Raw genomic sequence first — 19,658 nt, 5'->3', positions numbered from 1 at the left:
CTGTTCAGGCCGTTATTAACCAAGGGTTAAGCCTTGGATGGAAGCTGGGACCTGGAGATTTCAGGTCCTTTGGCTTTGTTGTTGTTCAGTTGCTAAGTCGTGTGCAAATCTTTTGTGACCCCAAGGACTGTACCCCGCCAGGCTCCTCTGTCCATAGGATTTCCCAGGCAAGAATATTGGAATGAGTTGCCATTTCCTTCTCCAGGGAATCTTCCCAACCCAGGGATCAAATACATGTCTGCTGCATTGACAGGTGGATTCTTTACCACTGAGCCACCTGGGAAGCCCCCCTTTGGCTTTGAGATCCACAGAAATGCTGGAAGTCTGAGTTTTCTATTAAATGTCAAGGACTTAAATTCTCTTAATTCAGTGTTTCATTATGGTGTCTTTATAGATTCTGTAAATCATAACTGAGTAGCACATAGTAAACACTCAGCTAAAGACTGTTGGGTCTGTAAATACAAAGAACACCTCTCCCGTCTCTTCCCAACACGAATCAGTAATTGACCAGCATTCCTTGTCACAGAACCTTAGTAACCTCAACATGACTACTGATGTCCATCAGAGCCGGCATTCAAGATGAAAACCCATTTTCCACTTTGGTCTTCTCTAACCACCTCTCTGGGGGCATGCAGGAATTGTGATGATCTAATCTTAGAGGCAGCTTTTAATTTAAAAGTGCTCAGAAATAATTTAGGACAGATTAGGTAGAATAGAAGTATTTATATACAAGTTATTTGTCACTTAAAAATTTATCCAGTATTTCTTCAAGGAAAAAAAGTATCAAGTTAACTAAAAGAAATGAAGTTGTTTTTGTAGTTTGGTTTAGTCGCTGAGTCGTGTCCGACTCTTTGCAACCCCATGGACTGTAGCATGCCAGGCTTACCTGTCCATTGCCAGCTCCCGGAGCTTGCTCAGACTCATTTGTAAGTGTTAGAGTTTTGTCTTTGTACAGACAGGGGATGTAGTCAGCTTTCTCACTTGCAGTGTCAAGTGTCCTGGTATCTGGACACTTCTTATAGTTGATGTCTTAAGCTCTTTTAAGGATAAGCACGTGAACAAATAAATCCAGATGGGGCCTTGTCCCAACCTTTGAGGGCCTGTCATTCCTGTTTGTTGTTTTTGTTGAGTCACTCAGTTGTGTCTGACTCTGCAACCCCATGGACTGCAGGACGTCGCCAGGCTTCCCTATCCTTCACAGTCTCCCGGAGTTTGTTCAAACTCATGTCCATTGAGTCGATGATGCTATCCAACCCTGTGGCCTTATGTAAAAACTGTGACTTAGGAGAAGAAGGATTCAGATGCCTATTATGATCACCTTTTAATTGACCAGTATTGGTCAATTAATGACCAGCAAGACCAAGGCCAGTACTTGGAAACTAGCCATTCGTTCTTGGTAACTAAAATGCCTGCCTTCCCATATTGACTGTTATGATAGACTTTTCTTTCATTTTTGTTGCTCATGAGAACAAAATAGCTACATCTTATTCATGGGCTATTGGACAAAATGAGTTTCTCAGCCATTCTCAACTGTGTTTTCAAAATGTCAAACATGGCAGTCTTACAGCATGATACTCCAGAACACATGCTGGGATTGTTTTGCCCTGTTATGTAGGCCAGCAGTCCCCAACCTTTTGTTCCTAGGGACTAATTTCATGGAAGATAATTTTTCCACAGACAGGGGTAGGGGGCGGGTGGTTTCAGGATGATTCGAGTACATTATATTTATTATGCAGTTTATTTCTATTATTATTATATCAGCTCTACCTCAGATCCATCAGGCATTAGATCTTAGAGGTTGGGGATCCCTGGTGTAGGCTGTTAAATTTCTTGGCATGGGTATATAGGTGAATTTGTAGTGTTCCCATTGGTTTGTTTGGGTCATAGGCAATACTAACCAAAGACCTGGTACACAAAGATAGAATAGAGCACATTGTATAGCTTATGTGCTTAACTAGTACATCTCAAGCTTTATGTGTATACAAATCACCAGGGGATTTTGTGAAATTGCTCATTCTGACTTGGTACATCTGGGGCAGGCCCAAGATTCTGCATTTCTAACAAGCTCCCATGAGATGCTGATAATGTTGGTCTGGGGACCACACTGGCTCCAAGTTTGTTTAGTCCTCTTATTTAAACCTCCCCATTGGTTTTGTGTTCACTCCAACAGGTTACAAAAACTTCAGGCTTGAGGCCAATGGAACCAAGAGATATCAAAGCTGTTCAAGAACTCACCAACACATACCTGAAGCAGTTTCATCTAGCCCCAGTGATGGATGAAGAGGAAGTAGCCCACTGGTTCCTCCCTCAGGAGCACATCATTGACACTTTTGTAGTGGAGGTAAAGATAAGGTGATAAGATAGGAAAAGTATGAAAATACTATGCGACTGAGTCCGTTTTCCAGAAAGACCCTAGAGTGCCCATCTCCTTCCTCTGTGTCCATGACTCACTGCTTCTATACCAAGCTTCTGCTCACTCTGTTAGAACAAGCTGTGCATACAGTTTCCCTTCCTGGCACAAGAGCACACTTTTAGTACTTAATAATGGGAAATCAGGATACTGCTCTGGTGTTGCCAGTGTGATTAATTGCTTCCCTCGGTTTTAAAAAGCACAGTTTGGATGACCTCATCAGAGATGAATGGTGTCTCAAAGTTTAATACTGTTTTGCTTTTGCAAAACTGGTTGGAATTGAACTGCCTTGGTTCAAGATGGCATAATTCAATCACTTCATTCAACCATGTCTTCTTGATTTGTGAAAGGTTTTCTATAGGCTGAATACTAATACTGTGTACTGTGGTCCTTTTCTGCGTTCTCCATTCTGTTCCGTTGATCTCTGTGGCTATTCCTCTACTGATAACACACTGTCTTAATTAATCTGTGGCTCTGTAGTAAGCCTTGATATCAGGTAGAGTGATTCCTCCCATTTCATTCATTTAGCTAATGTAGTTCCTTTGCCTTTGCATATAAATTTTAGAATAAGCTTGTCTTAATTTACAAAAGACTGTGCTGGGATTGTGATAATAATTACATGATACTCAGCAGGATTGCATTAATTTAGAGAGAATTAACATGTCTTCCAATCCATGAATATGGTATGTCTTCATTTATTTAGGTCTTTTAAATTTTATCAGCAGTCTTTCATTTTCAGCGTCCAGATTCTATACATTTTTTAAAGTTTCGTTTTCCACATATTCCTTGTTAGTATGTAGAAATGTGATTGATTTTTCTGTGATGCTCCTGTATCCTGCAACCTTACTGAAATCACATATTAGTTCCAGGAGTTTATTTGGAGATTTCTTGGGATTTTTACATGGATAATTGTGTCATCTACAAATAGAATCCGTTTTGCTTCTTCTTTTCTTTCTTTCTCTTGCCTTATTGCAGGGGCTAGATCTTTGTACTTCAGGTTGACATCCTTGCCTTGTTCCTGATATTAGGGGAAGAGCATTTGGTCTTACCCACGACTCTTACACCATTATGTTAGCAGTCAGTTTTTCATGGATGCTCCTTATCAATTTGAGAAAATTTCCAACTTGCTGAGAGTTCTCATCATAAATGGATGTTGGATTTTGTCCAGTGCTTTTTCTGTTTCAGTTGATATAATCATACAGTTTTTCTTCTTTAGTCTGTTGATATGGTATATTTACTTATTTTCAAATGTTTGACCACTTCACATACCTAGGAAAATTATTCTCTTGGTTATGGTGTATATAATTCTTTTTGTCCATTATTGGATTTGGAGTGCTAATATTTCATTGAGTATTTCCTGAGTTCATGAGAGATACTGATGTGCAGTTTCTTTTTTTTACTGTCTCTGTTTGGTTTCTGTATCAGGAAACCACTGACCTCATAAGAGGAGTTGGGAAGTGTGACCTCCTCTTCTATTTTCTAGAAGAAATTGTATAGAATTCGTGTTAGTTCCTTAAGTGTTTGCTAGAATTCTCCAGTTGAACCCATCTAACCTTAGAAAATTCTTTCTCATTGTCTGTTAATACAGGCAGACCGCATCTGATCCCTGTTTATTATACCAGTCAGATAGTGCATTTTTAACAAATTAACAGTTTATGGTAACCCTGTTGGTGCCATTTTTTCCAACAGCATTTGCTCACTTTGTCTCTCAGTGTCACATTTTGGTAATTCTTGCAATATTTCAGACTTTTTCATTATGATCATGTGTTATGGTGATTTTTGATGTTACTGCTTCAAAGTTCTAAATGATGATTAGCATTTTATAGTGATAAGTAGTTTAAAATTAAGGTATGTATATTGTGTTCTAGACTTAATGCTGTTGCACACTAATAGACTGTAGTATAGTGCAAACAAAACTTGCATATAAACTGGGGAAACAAACTCATGTGACCCACTCTATTGGCGATATTTGCTTTATCGAGGGGGTCTGGAACCAAACACACAATATTTCCAAGGTGTGCCTGTATATCATGTTTGCATGATACATCTGTTTCAGTCCTTTTACTTCCAACCCATCTATGTCATTGATTTTGAAGTGATATTTGGGCCATGTTTCCTTATGTACTCTGCAGAATTTTTCCTGATTGATATATTTTGACTATTTACACCTGATGATAATTGATATATTAGAGCTTGAGTCTTCCATATTATAAAATATATTTTCTGTTTGTTTCTTCTGGCTCTTGCCCCTCTCTTTTTACTTGCCGTCCTATCCTTGACCATTTTTGGATCTGTCTTGATTGATTTATAGTGCATTTGAGTATATTTGTATAGGTCTTATCTGAGTATGGGGCTTCCCAGGTGGTGCAGTGGTAAAAAATCCGCCTGCCGATGCAGGAGACACAAGAGATGCGGGTTAGGTCCCTGTATTGGGGCAGGAAATGGCAACCCACTCCAGTACTCTTGCCTGGAAAATTCCATGGACCGAGGAGCCTGGTAGGCTATGGTCCATGGGGTCCCAAAGAGTTGGACACGACTGAGCAACTTCACTCTAGTATTCCTGCCTGGAAAATTCCACAGAGGAGCCTGGTCGGCTGCATCCATGGGGTCACAAAGAGTGCCTGTACTTAAATACAAGCAAGCAAGCATTTGAGTATTATAGATATAAATTATCGGTTCTCTGGTATCCACGTTGCACCACTTCAAGTGATTTTACTTCCATTTAGGTCTCTTTACTGTCTCAAAGTTTAAATATCACCATCTTGAGCATCTTGAGATTTCCTTTCTATTTGAAGGATGTTCTTTAGCCAGTGTTAAAGGTATGTCTGCTGGCAACGAATTTTTCTAGTTTTCATTTGTCTGAGAAGGTCTTATTTGCCCTTCTTTCCTGAAAGAAGCTTTACCAGATACAGAATTCACAATTGATGGTTCTTTTCATTCAGCTCTTGAGCCACTTGCTTCTGGCCTCTGTGGTTTCAGGGGAGCAGCCCATCGTCATTTGAATTAGTATTTCCTTGTAGGTAGTGAGATGTTTTTCTGTGGCTGCTTTTAAGATCTCTGTCTTTCCCTTTGGGAACTTTTATGATGATGTGCATTTCTTTCTGTCATCCTCTTAGAGTACACTTGGCTTCTTGAGTCTCTTCTTCAATCTCTGCTGCCTCTGGGAAGCCTTCGGTCATTGTCTCTCTCAGCCCACTTTCTCCTTTCCCTCTGGGTCTCCAGTGATGTGAACGGTGAATCTTTTCCTCACAGACCCCTGAGGCTTAATTTTTTTTTCAGTCTGTTTTCTCTCTCTCATTTCAGATTGGGTAAATTCTACTGGATTCTTCAAGTTCAGTGATTCTATCATGTCATCTCCACTCTGCTACTGAGCCCATTCAGTGATTTTTTTTTTTTCCTCTTAATTTCTGCTGTGGTATTTAAAAATCCTTAACAAAGCAGAAAATCTAGGCCTTTAAGTCATCTCTAATACTTGAGCTGCTAATATAGCACAGTAAAGAATCAGTTTAGCTTAACATCTTTAATTTTTAATGTCTGAAAAAAAGGATTAATGAATCAGAAGCACTCAAAAAGTGAATAAATCCATCCCTCTGGAAATTTCTGCTAAAACAAATATTAGCAGTGACATATGTGGTCTGGCCTCTGCACCTGTATAATTCAGATACAGCGTGAATTCTTCGCAGACTTGCATAGTTACCACATATATACCTAGTTACCACAGCTAATTGAAACAACCCAAACAATATTGACTAATTTCTTGTATTTCTTGTACCAGTGATGGTGAAACAAACACCATCTTTTTTGCATCCCTTTTGATATGTGATAGCTTCAGATTTTCTCAGTCATTCACGTACGTATACTTTGGCGCAGAACCAATGCCTTTTACAAGCTTCTGAAAAAAAACAACTCCCAAACTCTATCCCACTTCACTTTAAGCTGATAAAATTCCTGCCTTGTGCCAAGAAGATGTTAGATATTACACAGTATCCTTTAGCTGGAAAAGGTAGCATCCTGATCCTTAATGATCTTATTCCTGCAAAAACAGTGAATTGACTTTTGTCACTGTCCCTATAAGTCTGTAGTCACTAGTCAGCCAGAGAGAAGCATTCCTCCTTAAGAACTTGCTGCCAGGCACCAGTGAGCACTTAGGCTGAGGCACAGCGCCACTCTCTTCCCTGGCCGCTACCGGCACGCGGCACGCGGTGGGGCTCCACGTCAGACCTGGAGGATGGAGCAGGAGCAGTTGCTCTCCATTCTGATGGAAAGCTATGGGGCAAGTCAGAGATTACCAAGTGAGCTTAAGTGCCTGGATGACACTTGTTCGAGGAGATGTTTATCTGACGTTACCTTTGTTCTTTAGAACTCCAGTGGTAAACTAACTGACTTCCTGAGCTTCTACACACTCCCCTCCACAGTCATGCACCACCCGGCTCACAAGAGCCTCAAAGCCGCCTACTCCTTCTACAACATCCACACAGAGACACCCCTGCTGGATCTCATGAGCGACGCCCTCATCATCGCCAAGCTGGTAGGTGACTCCTGGCTGTCGTGTGTGCGTTTCCAGATGTGTATGTCAGAGTATATAAGTCTCTTGTATTTTCTTCCACACAGGGGAACTCATTTGAGATATTTTACTGTTGACCATCAGTCAAAAGAAGAATTTTGATAAGAGGTTTTTTTAAAAAACTTTAGTGTCTGTTTTCATTATCAACTCTGTTGTAACTTAACCAAAAAGACATTTTGTACAAATCAGAAACTTTTAACCCTTATATGAAAGTACATGGGACTTCCCTGGTGGTCCAGTGGTTAAGACTTCGCCTTCTAGAGCAGAGGATGCAGGTTTGATCCCTGGTTGGGGAGCTAAGATCCCCCATGACTTGTGGCCAAAAACCCAAAACATAAAACAGAAGCAGTATTTTAACAAATTCAATAAAGACTTTTAAAAGGTGGTCCATATAAATCTTTAAAAAAAGTAAAAAACATAAAATTCATAATATAAGGAATTTAAGAAAATTATATGATCCCGTTATACAGGCATATACCTTGGAGATATTGTGGGTTCAGTTCCAGACAGTTCCAGATCACTGCAATAAAGCAAGTATTGTGATAAAGTGAGCCACATGAATTTTTGGTGTCCTAGTGCATATAAAAAAAAAAATTCAAAAGTTATCTTCACACAATAGTGTGGTCTGTTAAGTGTGCGGTAGTAACTAAATAACGTAGAGATCTTAATTTTAAATATTTTATTCCTGAAAAAAACATGCTATCCATCATCTGAGCCTTCAGTGAGTTATATTCTTAACATCAGAGATCACAGACCACTGTAACAACTATAATAATAATGAGTTTGAAGTATTACAAGAATTACGAGAATGGAACAGAGATATGAAGTAAGCAGATGCAGTTGGAAAAATGACCCTAATCGACTGGCTCAATGCAGGGTGGCCACAAGACCATCAATTTGTAAAAACACAGAATCTGTGACACGCAATACAATGAGACCTGCAGTGAATAGCTAGCAACAGCAAGTTTTTTTATTCAACTAAATAGTCTGTGAATTTTGAAATTAAGTTTAATTAATAAAATTATTGAGGATTTAAAACAAAAAGAATTAAATTCAAAATGTGCCTTAATGGATTTGCATTATTTTTTACTTCCTCAGTATAGTAGTTAGGATGATTGTTGAATTCTTGCTACAAATAAAACATTTTCTTTTAAAAGATAACAGAAATCAGCTGATGTAAATGTTTTGATATAAGTGCTGAATGAGAAAACATTGCCTATGAGAAATCGGGAGCTACACATCAAAAGTGTCTTCCTTGTATTCTTCTCGTATTTGATCATTGGAAACATTTTATTTTTAATCTATTAGAAGCGGACCCCAAAATCAGCATTTGCCTTTGATTCTTTGATCTTGTAGCTCATTTTCAACTACCTCCCCACAAAAGGCCAGTAATAAATTATTTAAAGTAAACCCCCTGAGAAATAGAAATGTAGGTACTTCATTTGCACCACATTTTTCATATTATTAACTAGTATTTTTTAATTCTGTTTTTACTATTAAAATGTTACTAAATTTATTTCCCAGTATTAGCCCAAGGCAAATACACAATTTCAAGTCTTTACGGGTTTGGTTTCTTGGCTGTAGGTTCAGGTAAGTCAGAACTTAGCAAGGCCAGTTACTAACACTTTTCGGTGATGGGGCCATCTAGACAACTCTTTCCTTCAAAAATTGGGGCAAAATATTTCCTGAAACCTTAATGTTTTTTGTCACTGTTAGCCATCAGACTGTATTTTTTTGATTTAGCATTTCTGGATAATTTTGTTGATTCCATCATATTCACTACTTGCTAGTTTAATAGGATAGTTGTGAACTGAATTGTATTATAGTATATATTGCAGACATTAAACCTCATTATAAATGCATATTCAATTCAAGGTACTAGTAGGAGAATGAAATGTTATACTGAAATACATCATATACAAAATACTCTAAACCTTCAATGCTTTAAAATTTAAAATTTTTTTTTACATTGACAGAAAGGATTTGATGTATTCAATGCACTAGATTTGATGGAAAATAAGACATTCTTGGAAAAACTCAAGTTTGGCATAGGCGATGGCAATTTACAGTATTACCTGTATAACTGGAGGTGTCCAGGGACAGAGTCTGAAAAGGTGAGCAAAGTTGATGAGTCTTTGTAAACTTGATAAACCTACAAAACCCCATACTTGCTTCTTGTCAGAGTGTTGAGAGGTTTTTAGTAGTTTTTTAAAAATATATATCTGTGAGACTTCCCTAGCAGTCCAGTGGTTAAGACTCCACACTTCCACAGCAAAAGGCAGAGGTTCGATCCTTGGTCGGGGAACTAAGATCCCACATCCCACATTACCAAAAAAAGAATTTTAGTAATAAAAAATAAAAGAATAAAATAAAAATATACATCTGTCATACTACGTTGATTTAATTTTCTTTCTCACTGTTTACTGTTCCATCTCTTCCCTCCCTTTAGGTTGGACTTGTATTACAGTAGATGGATATTTCTATTGATATTTCTAGAACTCTGACATCATCATTCGTTAATACCCTAAAGATTCCTGGAACTGCCATTCCAAAGAAGAATAAAAGCACAACTTAAGTGACATCGAAGTGTCAGTAACAGAAGAGATGGAAAAGCATCCATTTGTGACCATACATGTAGAACACCTTTCTAGCTGACATTAACATCCATCCTTTTTTTCCACTGTTGACCCGTTTGTAGGAGGGATGCAAAGAGGGTGCAGAGCACATTCCTCTGGTTCTCAACCTTCTGGCTGTCTCCTGATGAGAGAGCCAGAGGTCTCTTCCTCTCTCTAGAAAAGGGACTGCTTTTCTATGAACTGAACAGAAGTCACAGAATTGTGTAAGAAAATCTTTGCCACTGTGTGGAGATAAACTGCGGCATTTCTATCTATGAAGTGATGGTCTGCGGATCCACATAGCAGAATGAGGGAGCCACTCGGAAAGTGTTTACTTACATCACCATACACGATCTCATCGGAACCAGCACTTTTTTAACTCAGTGACACGCAGTGGGTGTTAAAGAGCAAGATAAAAATGTCCTGGGACTATTATTTCTCAAGAAGTGAAGTTGCCAAATCAGTAAACACACAAATTGTACTTTGATCTCTAGCAGGACAATGGATTGGTTCCAAAGCAAGGTTTGGGGCAGACATGAAGTGTGCTCTCTGAAGAGTGTCCTCCCCCTGCCAAACTAGACTTCTGCTCCTGCACAGATTCTAGTTTCTTCTCAGCAACAGCCAGGATATGTGAGGAAAAGGAAATCAAAGCCCGCAAGTCAGAAGACATGCCCAGAGGAGTTCATTAGTGCCATCAGGACACTGAGAGTTTGAATGTTTTTTATTACTTATGCAGAATTGCACATATTCCTCTACGCTGACTCTAACTTACCATGAAAGCTGTCCTGCCCTAGGAAGATGTCTTATTTGTAAATAAGTCTCATAGTTTTGTTACTGATGGTGTTTTTATCTAGGATTTGAAAAACTCAGTGTGCACAAATACGTATGTATATTGCCGACAGTCCAAGGGGAAAAGATGGTGGATGAGGCCACCTCAACTGGCCTTGACTCAAATACCACAAAGTAGATATTTCCTGCCTTCACGTACCGGTGCCCGACAGTCCAAGGGGAAAGATGGTGGATGAGGCCACCTCAACTGGCCTTGACTCAAATACCACAAAGTAGATACTTCCTGCCTTTACGTACCAGTGCCTCGGCCGTTCGGTCCATAAACATCCAGTTCCCTTAGACAACAGGATGGCCTTCCTTCATGTTACACGTGGTCAAAGGAAACAATCATACCTTATACCAGGCAGGAGCTGGCAACCTGTGGCCTGTGAACTAAACTCAGCCCATAGCCTTCTGTACAGCCCAGGAGCTAAGAGTGATGTTTATATTTTTTTGAATGGTTGAGGAGAAAAAAAAAGACAAAAGAATACCATTTTGTGACACAAAAATTATAGGAAATTGAGATGTCAGCATCCATAAATAAAGTGTTGTGGGAACATGGCCCTGGTCATTCATTCGTTGCCTGTGTGTGGCTGCCTTACTCTACAAAATAGTTAAGAACTGTTCTGACAGAGACCATGAACCCAAGGCCTAACACATTTACAGCCTGGCCCTTTTCAGAAACAAATTCTGTCGCCCCTGATTTCCCCTAAGAAGCTGAGAGCAAATTTCTGAAGCTTCTGGTCATCCGGAAGGCCAGCTCACAGCTGTGATGCTCTGGGACCTCCACTAGGGGGTGCGCGTGGGCCCCTTAAGTCCTCCCTAATTGAGGACAAGTGCTGTTTTCCTTCTTGAAGGCACAAGGTTAGATTTCTCATACACGTAGACTCAAAGCCAACTGCACTACCATTTTTTTCCAAACAGGAGCAGGATGGCTTCAGAAGCCAAAGTGAACCAATTCACTGAAACACCAGAATTAAGTAAATGAGATTTTTAACTTAATCTGCAAAAGAGGTTCCAGTTGAGAATCATGCCCCACTTGTTTTTATGGCAGTCTTATACAAAGTAGGTTTTCAAAAAATCGCTTGATTGCCACTCAGAAATTTTGTACAGGCTCACTTCATCATGGAACTGTGGCAGTTACTCTATTCACTTACATAGTTGCTGTTGTTATAGGCTTCATATTCTTTTACTCGTTTTAAATTCAGTAGTTAATAAATGATTAGCACATCCATCTCTTTATAATGTAAACATGCTACCAATGAGCATTTTAAAATAGAAAATCAGTAAAACAGCTCATGTTTATAAAATAGCTGTTATTATAGAACCAAATTTCAGTGTAATATATAGTCATAGATTAAAAAAACCACACTATCCCATGTCCTTTGTCAGCAACGGAAGTGCGCTAGTCCATGACATATCCTTGCCCCCCGCCTTTTTGGTCAAGATGACATTCAGTCGATTTAAGAAATAGGTGGCATAATCCACAAATCAACCAGAATTTAGGCTAAAAGTAAACTTTAACCCAATTCCTTCCCTGTACATTAGAGAAAATACCTTTTCCAAACAACAATACTATAAATAGTGATGCTTTCACTCAGAGCATCAATTATGCTCCACATACTAACACAAATGACCCTGTCACGACAGACCCACATCAGAGCATACAGGCTCCTCCATTTACTTTTCTATTCTCTTCCTGCCTCATTTCACCTATTTCTGTCATACTTTTTATAATGTTAAACTTCCAAGGGGAGAAAATAATAATAAAATTCCAAGGAAGTAAGTTAACCAAATAAAGTGGTGAATTCTAGTCAAAATAGCTTACCTGGCATTTTCTACGTTTAGCCTTTCTCCCAAGCCCATACCTACCTACAACGCAAACTGACAGTAAAAATTAATAACATATCACTTTGAGAACAGTGCATTGCCTGGCATTTAGTATCTTTCCCGTACACGGATGGTGCATCTGCAGTCTAGCCTCATCTTCCCCCCGCAACTGGAACGGTGTTTGTGTGGCAGGTTTTCCAAGTTTGGATGGAAAGATGTTCAGTGTTGCAGGATACAGATGTTCTTGCTCACAAGCGCTGTACCAGCCTTTTAAAAAGTAAATTTATACCAGACTGGACCTTCGTTTCAATAAAGCTTCGTTTTGATATTCACACTACTAAATCTCTGCACTTGGTGTTTCTAAGCTGCAGCTATTCTACAGTCACAGAAAATCTTACACATGTGAAAGGAATGACGCTAAACAGTCCCGAGAATATATATAAAAGTCATTTTATTCATTTTAAGGCTTCTTAAGGAGGTGGTGTTTACAACTGAACTGTATCAAGTGACAGGTTTACACAAGATTACTTTGAAGCCGTTCTTTTACTTTTGGGTGGCTTCCTTATCTTATTGGGGTTTGGAATCAGTTTCTTTATTTTCAGGGGTTTTAACACTACAGCCTGCTGACCCTCAGCAAGCTTTCTCTTGGGTTTAGAGAGGTCTTCAAAGGAAGTGTCCAGAATCTCTTCATCTTGGCTTTCCAAAGATTCTGTCTGCAGGTTCTCCCTGGGGTCTTCGAGTGCATCCTGGAGCCATGCCACGTTCAGACGGGGGACTCTGGGGAGGATGGCCCTCAGTTCCTCCCCAAAGGCAGTAGTGTTCCTCTTGAACCCCAAGGCCAGGACACATTTTAAGCCCAGGACAGGTGCGAGCCTCTCGCTTAGCCGGGGAACCTGGCAGGCGGGGACACCTCTGCTGACGCTCAGCTGCACCAGGTGTGAGGTCATGATGGCTGGCTTGGCAGACTTACACGCCAAGGCCAAGAGCAGCTCGTTTCTCTCTAGTGCCCTGGTGACCTCGTTGATGCCAATAGCAAGCTGCTTCCTGACGTCAGCCGGGGTCCACCCTGACACCTGGGCATTACCTTCAGGCTTTTCTTTCTTCAGATCCTCACCAGTGTCCACGTCTATGCTGCTCGTGTCTCCACTTTGTTTTTTCAAAGGGGGCTGCTTTTTCTTTCTCTTCCTATCCTCAATCTTCTGAAGCCCGAGAGACTGAATTCTGTCCTCCAGGGTCTGCAGTATGAAGTGCATGTCCTCCCTGTCCAGGGCGCCCCAGCAGATGCTATACGGGTTGTTCAGTGACGTCTTCACAGGTGGAGGTCTCGTCTTCCGTACGGAGCCCCTCCCTGGTGCTTGTGGGGCTGCAGCCATACTGAAAAATCCTTCACAGGGGAGCAAAACAGCAAAGGAAAATTCATGTTAACTAGACATGCGCATCTTAAGGATATCTTGGCTGTGCTCTTTCTGATTTTTGAAAGGTTAGAGCAAGCCTACTTACATAGGACATGTATATACTTACATATATATATGTATGTAAATAATTATATATATGTGACCATACACTTAATCTCTCTTTTAAGTCTTTTTTTTCCCCATTTTTTTCTATGACTTAGTCTTCATTCATATACAGGCAATTTATGAATGTTTTGCCTTACTGCAATCACAGTGAAATTCTATGTTTCCTTTATTGAAAATGTTGCAATTTTGCTACTTGTCGTAATTATTTATCTTCTTCAGGACCTCTGGTATTAGTCCGATAGATTTCTGACCATTTTCTAGATTGCTTTCCACTTAGACTTCTATTTATCCATTCAGCAAATACTGAGCACCTCTACTCGGAGTCTTGGGCACTGGGGTTCAGCCTTGAACAAGTTCCCATGACCACCTCTGTGAGTCCCCAGATCCCTCTGCCCTCAGCACAGAATCTCTGAGGGCCCTGGAAGCCTCTGCCATTAACCAGGTTTGATTTGTAAAGAACTGGGACCATAACATACGCACGTGACTGAAAATCTGACTGATTCATCCTGTGCCCTTTTGTAAGTCCTCCCCTCCCTGGACCCTAAGTTCTTTGTCCTTCATAAAACACGGACACACATCCCCCCTTCCTCTGGAAAGTGGAAGCAGGCTGTTCCTCTGGCTGACAGTGTGATGAAAACAACGGGAATTTTGTAATGAAATTTAAAGATACTAATCTGTTAAGGCAAAAAGAGAGGCGAAATGTTACAGATGACTGTTCTCGGGAGCATGTCCTGATAATCCCATCCAGAGGCAACTGCATCTTCCTCTCTCCTGTATTCTTCCTCACTTCCTGGGCTCACCTGGGAACCAGAGGGACCCATGTTGCAAAACTGAAAGAAGGTAAATGAGCCAGCTCTGGAGAAGTCTGGAGTTTGGGACTGTCCCTGTTTTGAGGTAACCAGATTTTCTCATTCCAGATTTCTCCTCATGTGAGGTCATTCATCCCACAGATGCCCCCCACCCCCAAGTGGCCCAGGCAGGATTAAGGATGAATTCCCCTCCAATAAACACCTTAAGAGCCTGCTGCCAGTGCTGAGGAGGAAGTCAGAACAAGTAAGGCACTTTCTCCAAGAAATATTTGATTCTCACAAAATTCCATGAGTGGAGGAGGAAACAGACTCAGGTTAAATACCCTGCCAGAGTCACAGCTGGTTTCCCAAATCCAAATTTTATGTTCTTTCAATCCTGGCTGCATCTCAAAAATAAGCTGAGACTTTTTAAAGTATATAGATGGTTGGTCCTTACCCTAGGTCTACTGAATCAAAATCCCTGAGAATACGGTAGGGCTCCTTTCCTTGTCAAGAGGTTGCCCAGGTGACTCTGCTATGGAACTGGGATTGGTAACCACTGCTGCAGGATGGGTGCCTTTCTGCACTTGACGTCCCTGAGACAGGGTCTCCTGATCTCTACTGGCCTCTGAAGTTCCTCCTATGCCACCTTACAGAAAACCAAAATTCAGCCCCCTGGAGTGAAAGCTCCTACCTTGTTCCTGTCAGTACGGGAACCGTGAACTTCCAAGATGTTCAAGCTAGGTTTAGAAAGGCAGAGGAACCAGAGATCAAATTGCCAACATCCACTGGGTCATCAAAAAAGCAAGAGAGTTCCAGGAAAATATCTACTTCTGCTTTACTGACTATGCCAAAGCCATTGACTGTGTGGATCACAACAAACTCTGGAAAATTCTTCAAGAGATGGGAATACCAGACAACCTGACCTGCCTCTTGAGAAATCTGTATGCAGGTCAAGAAGCAACAGTTAAAACTGGACATGGAACAACAGATTGGTTCTAAATAGGCAAAGGAGTATGTCAAGGCTGTCTATTGTCACCCTGCTTATTTAACTTATATGCAGAGTACATCATGAGAAATGCTGGGCTGGATAAAGCACAAGCTGGAATCAAGATTGTTGGGAAAAATATCAATAACCTCAGATATACAGATGACACCACCCTTATGGCAGAAAGTGAAGAACTAAAGAGCCTCTTGATGAAAGTGAAAGAGGAGAGTGATAAAGTTGGCTTAAAACTCAACATTCAGAAACAAATCAGCATCCGGTCCCATCACTTCATGGCTAATAGATGGGAAAACAGTGGAAATTTTGGGGGCTCCAAAATCACTGCAGATGTGACTGCAGCCATGAAATTAAAAGACGCTTGCTCCTTGGAAGAAACGCTATGACCAATCTAGACAGCATATTAAAAAGCAGAGACGTTACTTTGCCAACAAAGGCCTGTCTAGTCAACGCTATGGTTTTTCCAGTAGTCATGTATGGATGTGAGAGCTGGACTATAAAGAAAGCTGAGCACTGAAGAATTGATGTTTTTGAACTGTGGTGTTGGAGAAGACTTGAGAGTCCCTTGAACTGCAAGGAGACCCAACCAGTCCATCCTAAAGGAAATCAGTCCTGAATATTCATTGGAAGGACTGATGCTGAAGCTGAAACTCCAATACTTTGGCCACCTGATACGAAGAACTGATTCACTGGAAAAGACCCTGATATGGGGAAAGACTGAAGGAAGGAGGAGAAGGGGACGATAGAGGATGAGACAGTTGGATGGCATCACTGACTCAATCAACATGAGTTTGAGTAAACTCCGAGAGTTGGTGATGGACAGGGAGGCCTGGCGAGCTGTGATTCATGGGGTCACAAAGAGTCAGACATGACTGAGCAACTGAACTGAACTGAACTGAACTGTTCCTGTCAGTGGCGACCACTGCTGGAGACTCGGTGTCTGTCTCCCAAACTTCCTTCCAGAGCAGGCCTGCGTATGCCAGTCATCGGAGTCAGCTCCTCCCCTCCAGCTCTGCAAAGGAGATTGCTCATCCAAATCCAGTGACATGACTGGCAGAGGCTGGCACCTGGTTGAAGGTGGTCAGGAAAAGGGAATTAGGTGACCAAGGAGCACATTCGGTGATCTAACAGAGCTTTTGCTGCACACAAGCTACAGTTCCAGCGGTCATCCCCAGCGACCAGTGATTAAGCCTTTGTGCTTTCACTGCAAGGGGCAAAGCTTTGATACCTGGCTGGGGCTTCCCTGATGGCTCAGATGGTAAAGCGTCTGCCTGCAATGCCAGAGACCAGGGTTCGATTCCTGGGTCGGGAAGATGCCCTGGAGAAGGAAATGGCAATCCACTCCAGCACTCTTGCCTGGAAAATCCCATGGAAAGAGGAGCCTGACAGGCTACAGTCCATGGGGTGGCAAAGAGTCGGACATGACTGAGCGACTTCACTTCACTTCAGCAGAGCTTTTGCTGCACACAAGCTACAGTTCACATGCCTCCGCATTCAAACAACAGGGAGGGACATCCCCAGTGGTCCAGTGATTAAGGCTTTGTGCTTTCACTGCAAGGGGCAAAGCTTTGATACCTGGCTGGGGAACTAAGATCCCACAAGCTGCATGACCAAAATCCCCCCAAACAACAGGAAGTTGGTACTTACAGTTAGAAGTTCTGGGCATTAGGCTCCTCCTGTCTTCAGAATCTACAGGGAGAGACCAGAGCCAGATAAGTAGAATCTCATGGGATATAATCCAGAACTAAAGTGGGAAGAAGTAACAGTGTTGGAGGAGGAGAAGATTAGGAAGGGCCTGCTGAGGTGCCTCTGGAGGCTTCTACTGCCCCAAAGATCAAGTGGAAACTTATTAAGGTGACATCCAAGGGTCCCCATCTCCCCATCAGCCTTTCTCCTTATGCCCCACCACTGAACCACTTACTATTTACCAAGGCCACCAGTCTGGCCTTCCATGGCCTTATACCCATTCCCTCTGCCTGGAAAATGAGTTTCACCCTCAGCACCCCCACCACCTGTCTTACTTGAACGAGTATTTGTGGATTATACACAATGCACCAAGACAGAAAGATTATGAATTGAAAACAGCTACTGAACTCACTGGGCTTAATGTCTATGAGACAGACTCATCAGCAAAGCATGTGATGCACTTCAAGGTCAGGGCCCTGAGGCCTGACAAAGTTGAGGGAGTCAAGAAGGGCCTCGAGCAGGGGACCATATATTTATTTATTTGGCTGCACTGGATCTTAGTTGCAGCATATAGGATCTAGTTCTCTGAGCAGGATTCCAACAGGGGTCTCATGCGTTGGGAGAACAGGAGTGTCAGCCACTGAACCACCTTGGAAGTGACCTTTTAACCCACATCTAAAGAATCCCCACCAAAAGGAGTCCCTATTCGGAAAGGGCATCCCAGGGACCTGAATTAAAGGAAATAATGTCAATGTCGCTGGGGCATGGATGTTAGAGAGAGCAGAGAAATATTGGACCAGATGGTGAAGACTGCCGCGATCCTTACAGTGGGAGCGGCTGTCACGTTATAAGCAGAGGAATGGCACAGCTAGAAAGACGTCATACAAAGATCTTGGCAGACTCGAGCCAGGAGGAATCTTTACCAAGACTGGAAGCAGCAAAGAGGACTCGGAATAGTCCTAAAAGACATGACAGTGACCTTCACTAGAGTTGCCGTTGGACGGAAACACACGCTAGTTGAAAAAGGAGGTACAATCCGCCCGATGTAGTGATCAGCTGGGAGTAAAACAGAGAGACGACTCAGGGAGGACTCTCGGTTTCCGGATCTGGTAACCGATCCCCAAGGTCATCTCTCTCTGGTCTGCCGTCTATCTAGTGCCGACCTACTATTCAGCACACACGACTGGAGTTATTTTCTTGTCGGCCTCCACTTCTAGGCTGCGGAGAGCAGAAGGGCCGGGTGGGGCTTTGTCTGATTGCCTCTCGTATCCAAAAGACGCTCAACTCCAAACAGAGCAGAGCCTGAGCCCGGGCGGGGACGCAGGAAAACACGCCAGTACGGGGAAGCCCTAGGGATGCAGAGCCCAGAAAACTGTGCGCGCACCTGGCCGAGTCGCCGGTTCGATCCCAACCAGAGCGACCCCCCCGGATCTCAGATCCCAGCGCAGAGCCCTCCACTCACGTTTGCCTCCGCGCCGGCTCCACGTGGCCGCGCTGCGCGTGCGCAGAGCCCGCTCCTTGCCCGGCCTCTGCCTTCCAATGCGGTGGGGCGGAGGATGGACCGCTCAGAGAACACTTTTCATCCTTCTGCATCCGACCGCTCCCAAACCGGAAAGTTGGCCCTGGGTTTCGCGACAGGGTTCAGGAGTTTAGGGGCTGGGCGAAGGCGTTGGGAAAGGCCCTCCACTGGCAGTGCGCAGGCGCAAGGTGTGTCTCGCGAGATCTCCAGTTGCCTGGTAACGGGCAGCCAGCTGTCTCCAGTCTGTCCTGAGGACCAGTGTACCGGTTAGACTCCAAAGGCTAGTTCTCGCTCCAGTAGCCGCTCGTTTCTAACCCAGTTTCTGCCTTTCAGCGCCTGGTAGTCTGAGCCCCTCTCGCTTTTCTGTTTTCGGCTTGCCAAAGAGACGCTAAACCAGTGCCCCCTTCACCGAGTCTCTGCCGAATCCCCGGCAATGTGGAAATAAAGAAATAAAGATAAATGGGAGACGGGAAGGTGGTGAAGAAACCACACACCTACAGGCAACGATGTAGACGATCTTGAGCCTCCGGAACGAGGCGAACAACGGCTATCTTGAATTCTGAGAGAGCAGTTCAGAGAATTCCAAATACTGTGACTACGCCAGCCAATGGAGGCTTGAATGGTTACGAATGGAGTCGCTGGGAAGTCATAGACAATTGTAAGACAGCCGAAGAACGTTTTCAAGATCAGTGATCTGAGTCTGTTTATTTACTCTTGTCAAGACCGAGACCATAGTTTGCTTCTGACCTAATGAGCCTCTTCCCTCCTCACACCCTTTCTTTTCCCTTTCCAGTCTAACTTAGCACTTTTATTCCTCTTCTAAATATCTTCCTCTTTTTCTCAATCGCTTCACCGCTCGTTTTGTTTCGCATCTTTGGTCTGCATAGCTTCAATT

At 42.4% G+C, this 19,658-nt stretch overlaps 2 protein-coding genes across 7 annotated transcripts in view; one reads left to right on the top strand and one right to left on the bottom strand.

Annotated features, from left to right (window-relative positions):
* The window catches only part of NMT2 (N-myristoyltransferase 2), a 57,502-nt gene extending 45,572 nt beyond the window's left edge, over window positions 1–11,930 (top strand). For both annotated transcript variants that reach the window (XM_018057144.1, XM_018057145.1), the window contains 4 exons: window positions 2,171–2,341; window positions 6,771–6,938; window positions 8,951–9,088; window positions 9,424–11,930. In XM_018057144.1, the coding sequence (XP_017912633.1) occupies window positions 2,171–2,341; window positions 6,771–6,938; window positions 8,951–9,088; window positions 9,424–9,444 (498 nt within the window). In that variant the 3' untranslated portion in view covers window positions 9,445–11,930. The remainder of the gene's footprint in view (window positions 1–2,170; window positions 2,342–6,770; window positions 6,939–8,950; window positions 9,089–9,423) is intronic.
* On the bottom strand, window positions 12,682–18,937 carry RPP38 (ribonuclease P/MRP subunit p38). Of its 5 annotated transcripts, none has more exons than XM_018057141.1 (4): window positions 18,707–18,937; window positions 17,206–17,247; window positions 16,460–16,625; window positions 12,682–13,631 (listed from the first exon to the last, which is right to left on the bottom strand). In XM_018057141.1, exon 4 carries the CDS (start codon window positions 13,618–13,620, stop codon window positions 12,772–12,774), a length of 849 nt encoding a protein of 282 aa, XP_017912630.1. In that variant the 5' UTR covers window positions 13,621–13,631; window positions 16,460–16,625; window positions 17,206–17,247; window positions 18,707–18,937; the 3' UTR covers window positions 12,682–12,771. The 5 variants fall into 5 exon arrangements, with proteins under 5 accessions (XP_017912630.1, XP_005688022.2, XP_005688021.2 ...); XM_005687965.3 differs by lacking the exon at window positions 16,460–16,625 and adding an exon at window positions 14,474–14,567; XM_005687964.2 differs by lacking the exon at window positions 16,460–16,625.

This window comes from Capra hircus, chromosome 13 (genome assembly GCF_001704415.2).
Source record: "Capra hircus breed San Clemente chromosome 13, ASM170441v1, whole genome shotgun sequence".
Lineage (NCBI taxonomy): Eukaryota > Metazoa > Chordata > Mammalia > Artiodactyla > Bovidae > Capra > Capra hircus.
Note: the sequence above shows the minus strand (reverse complement) of the source record. Positions and strands in the feature narration are given on the sequence as shown.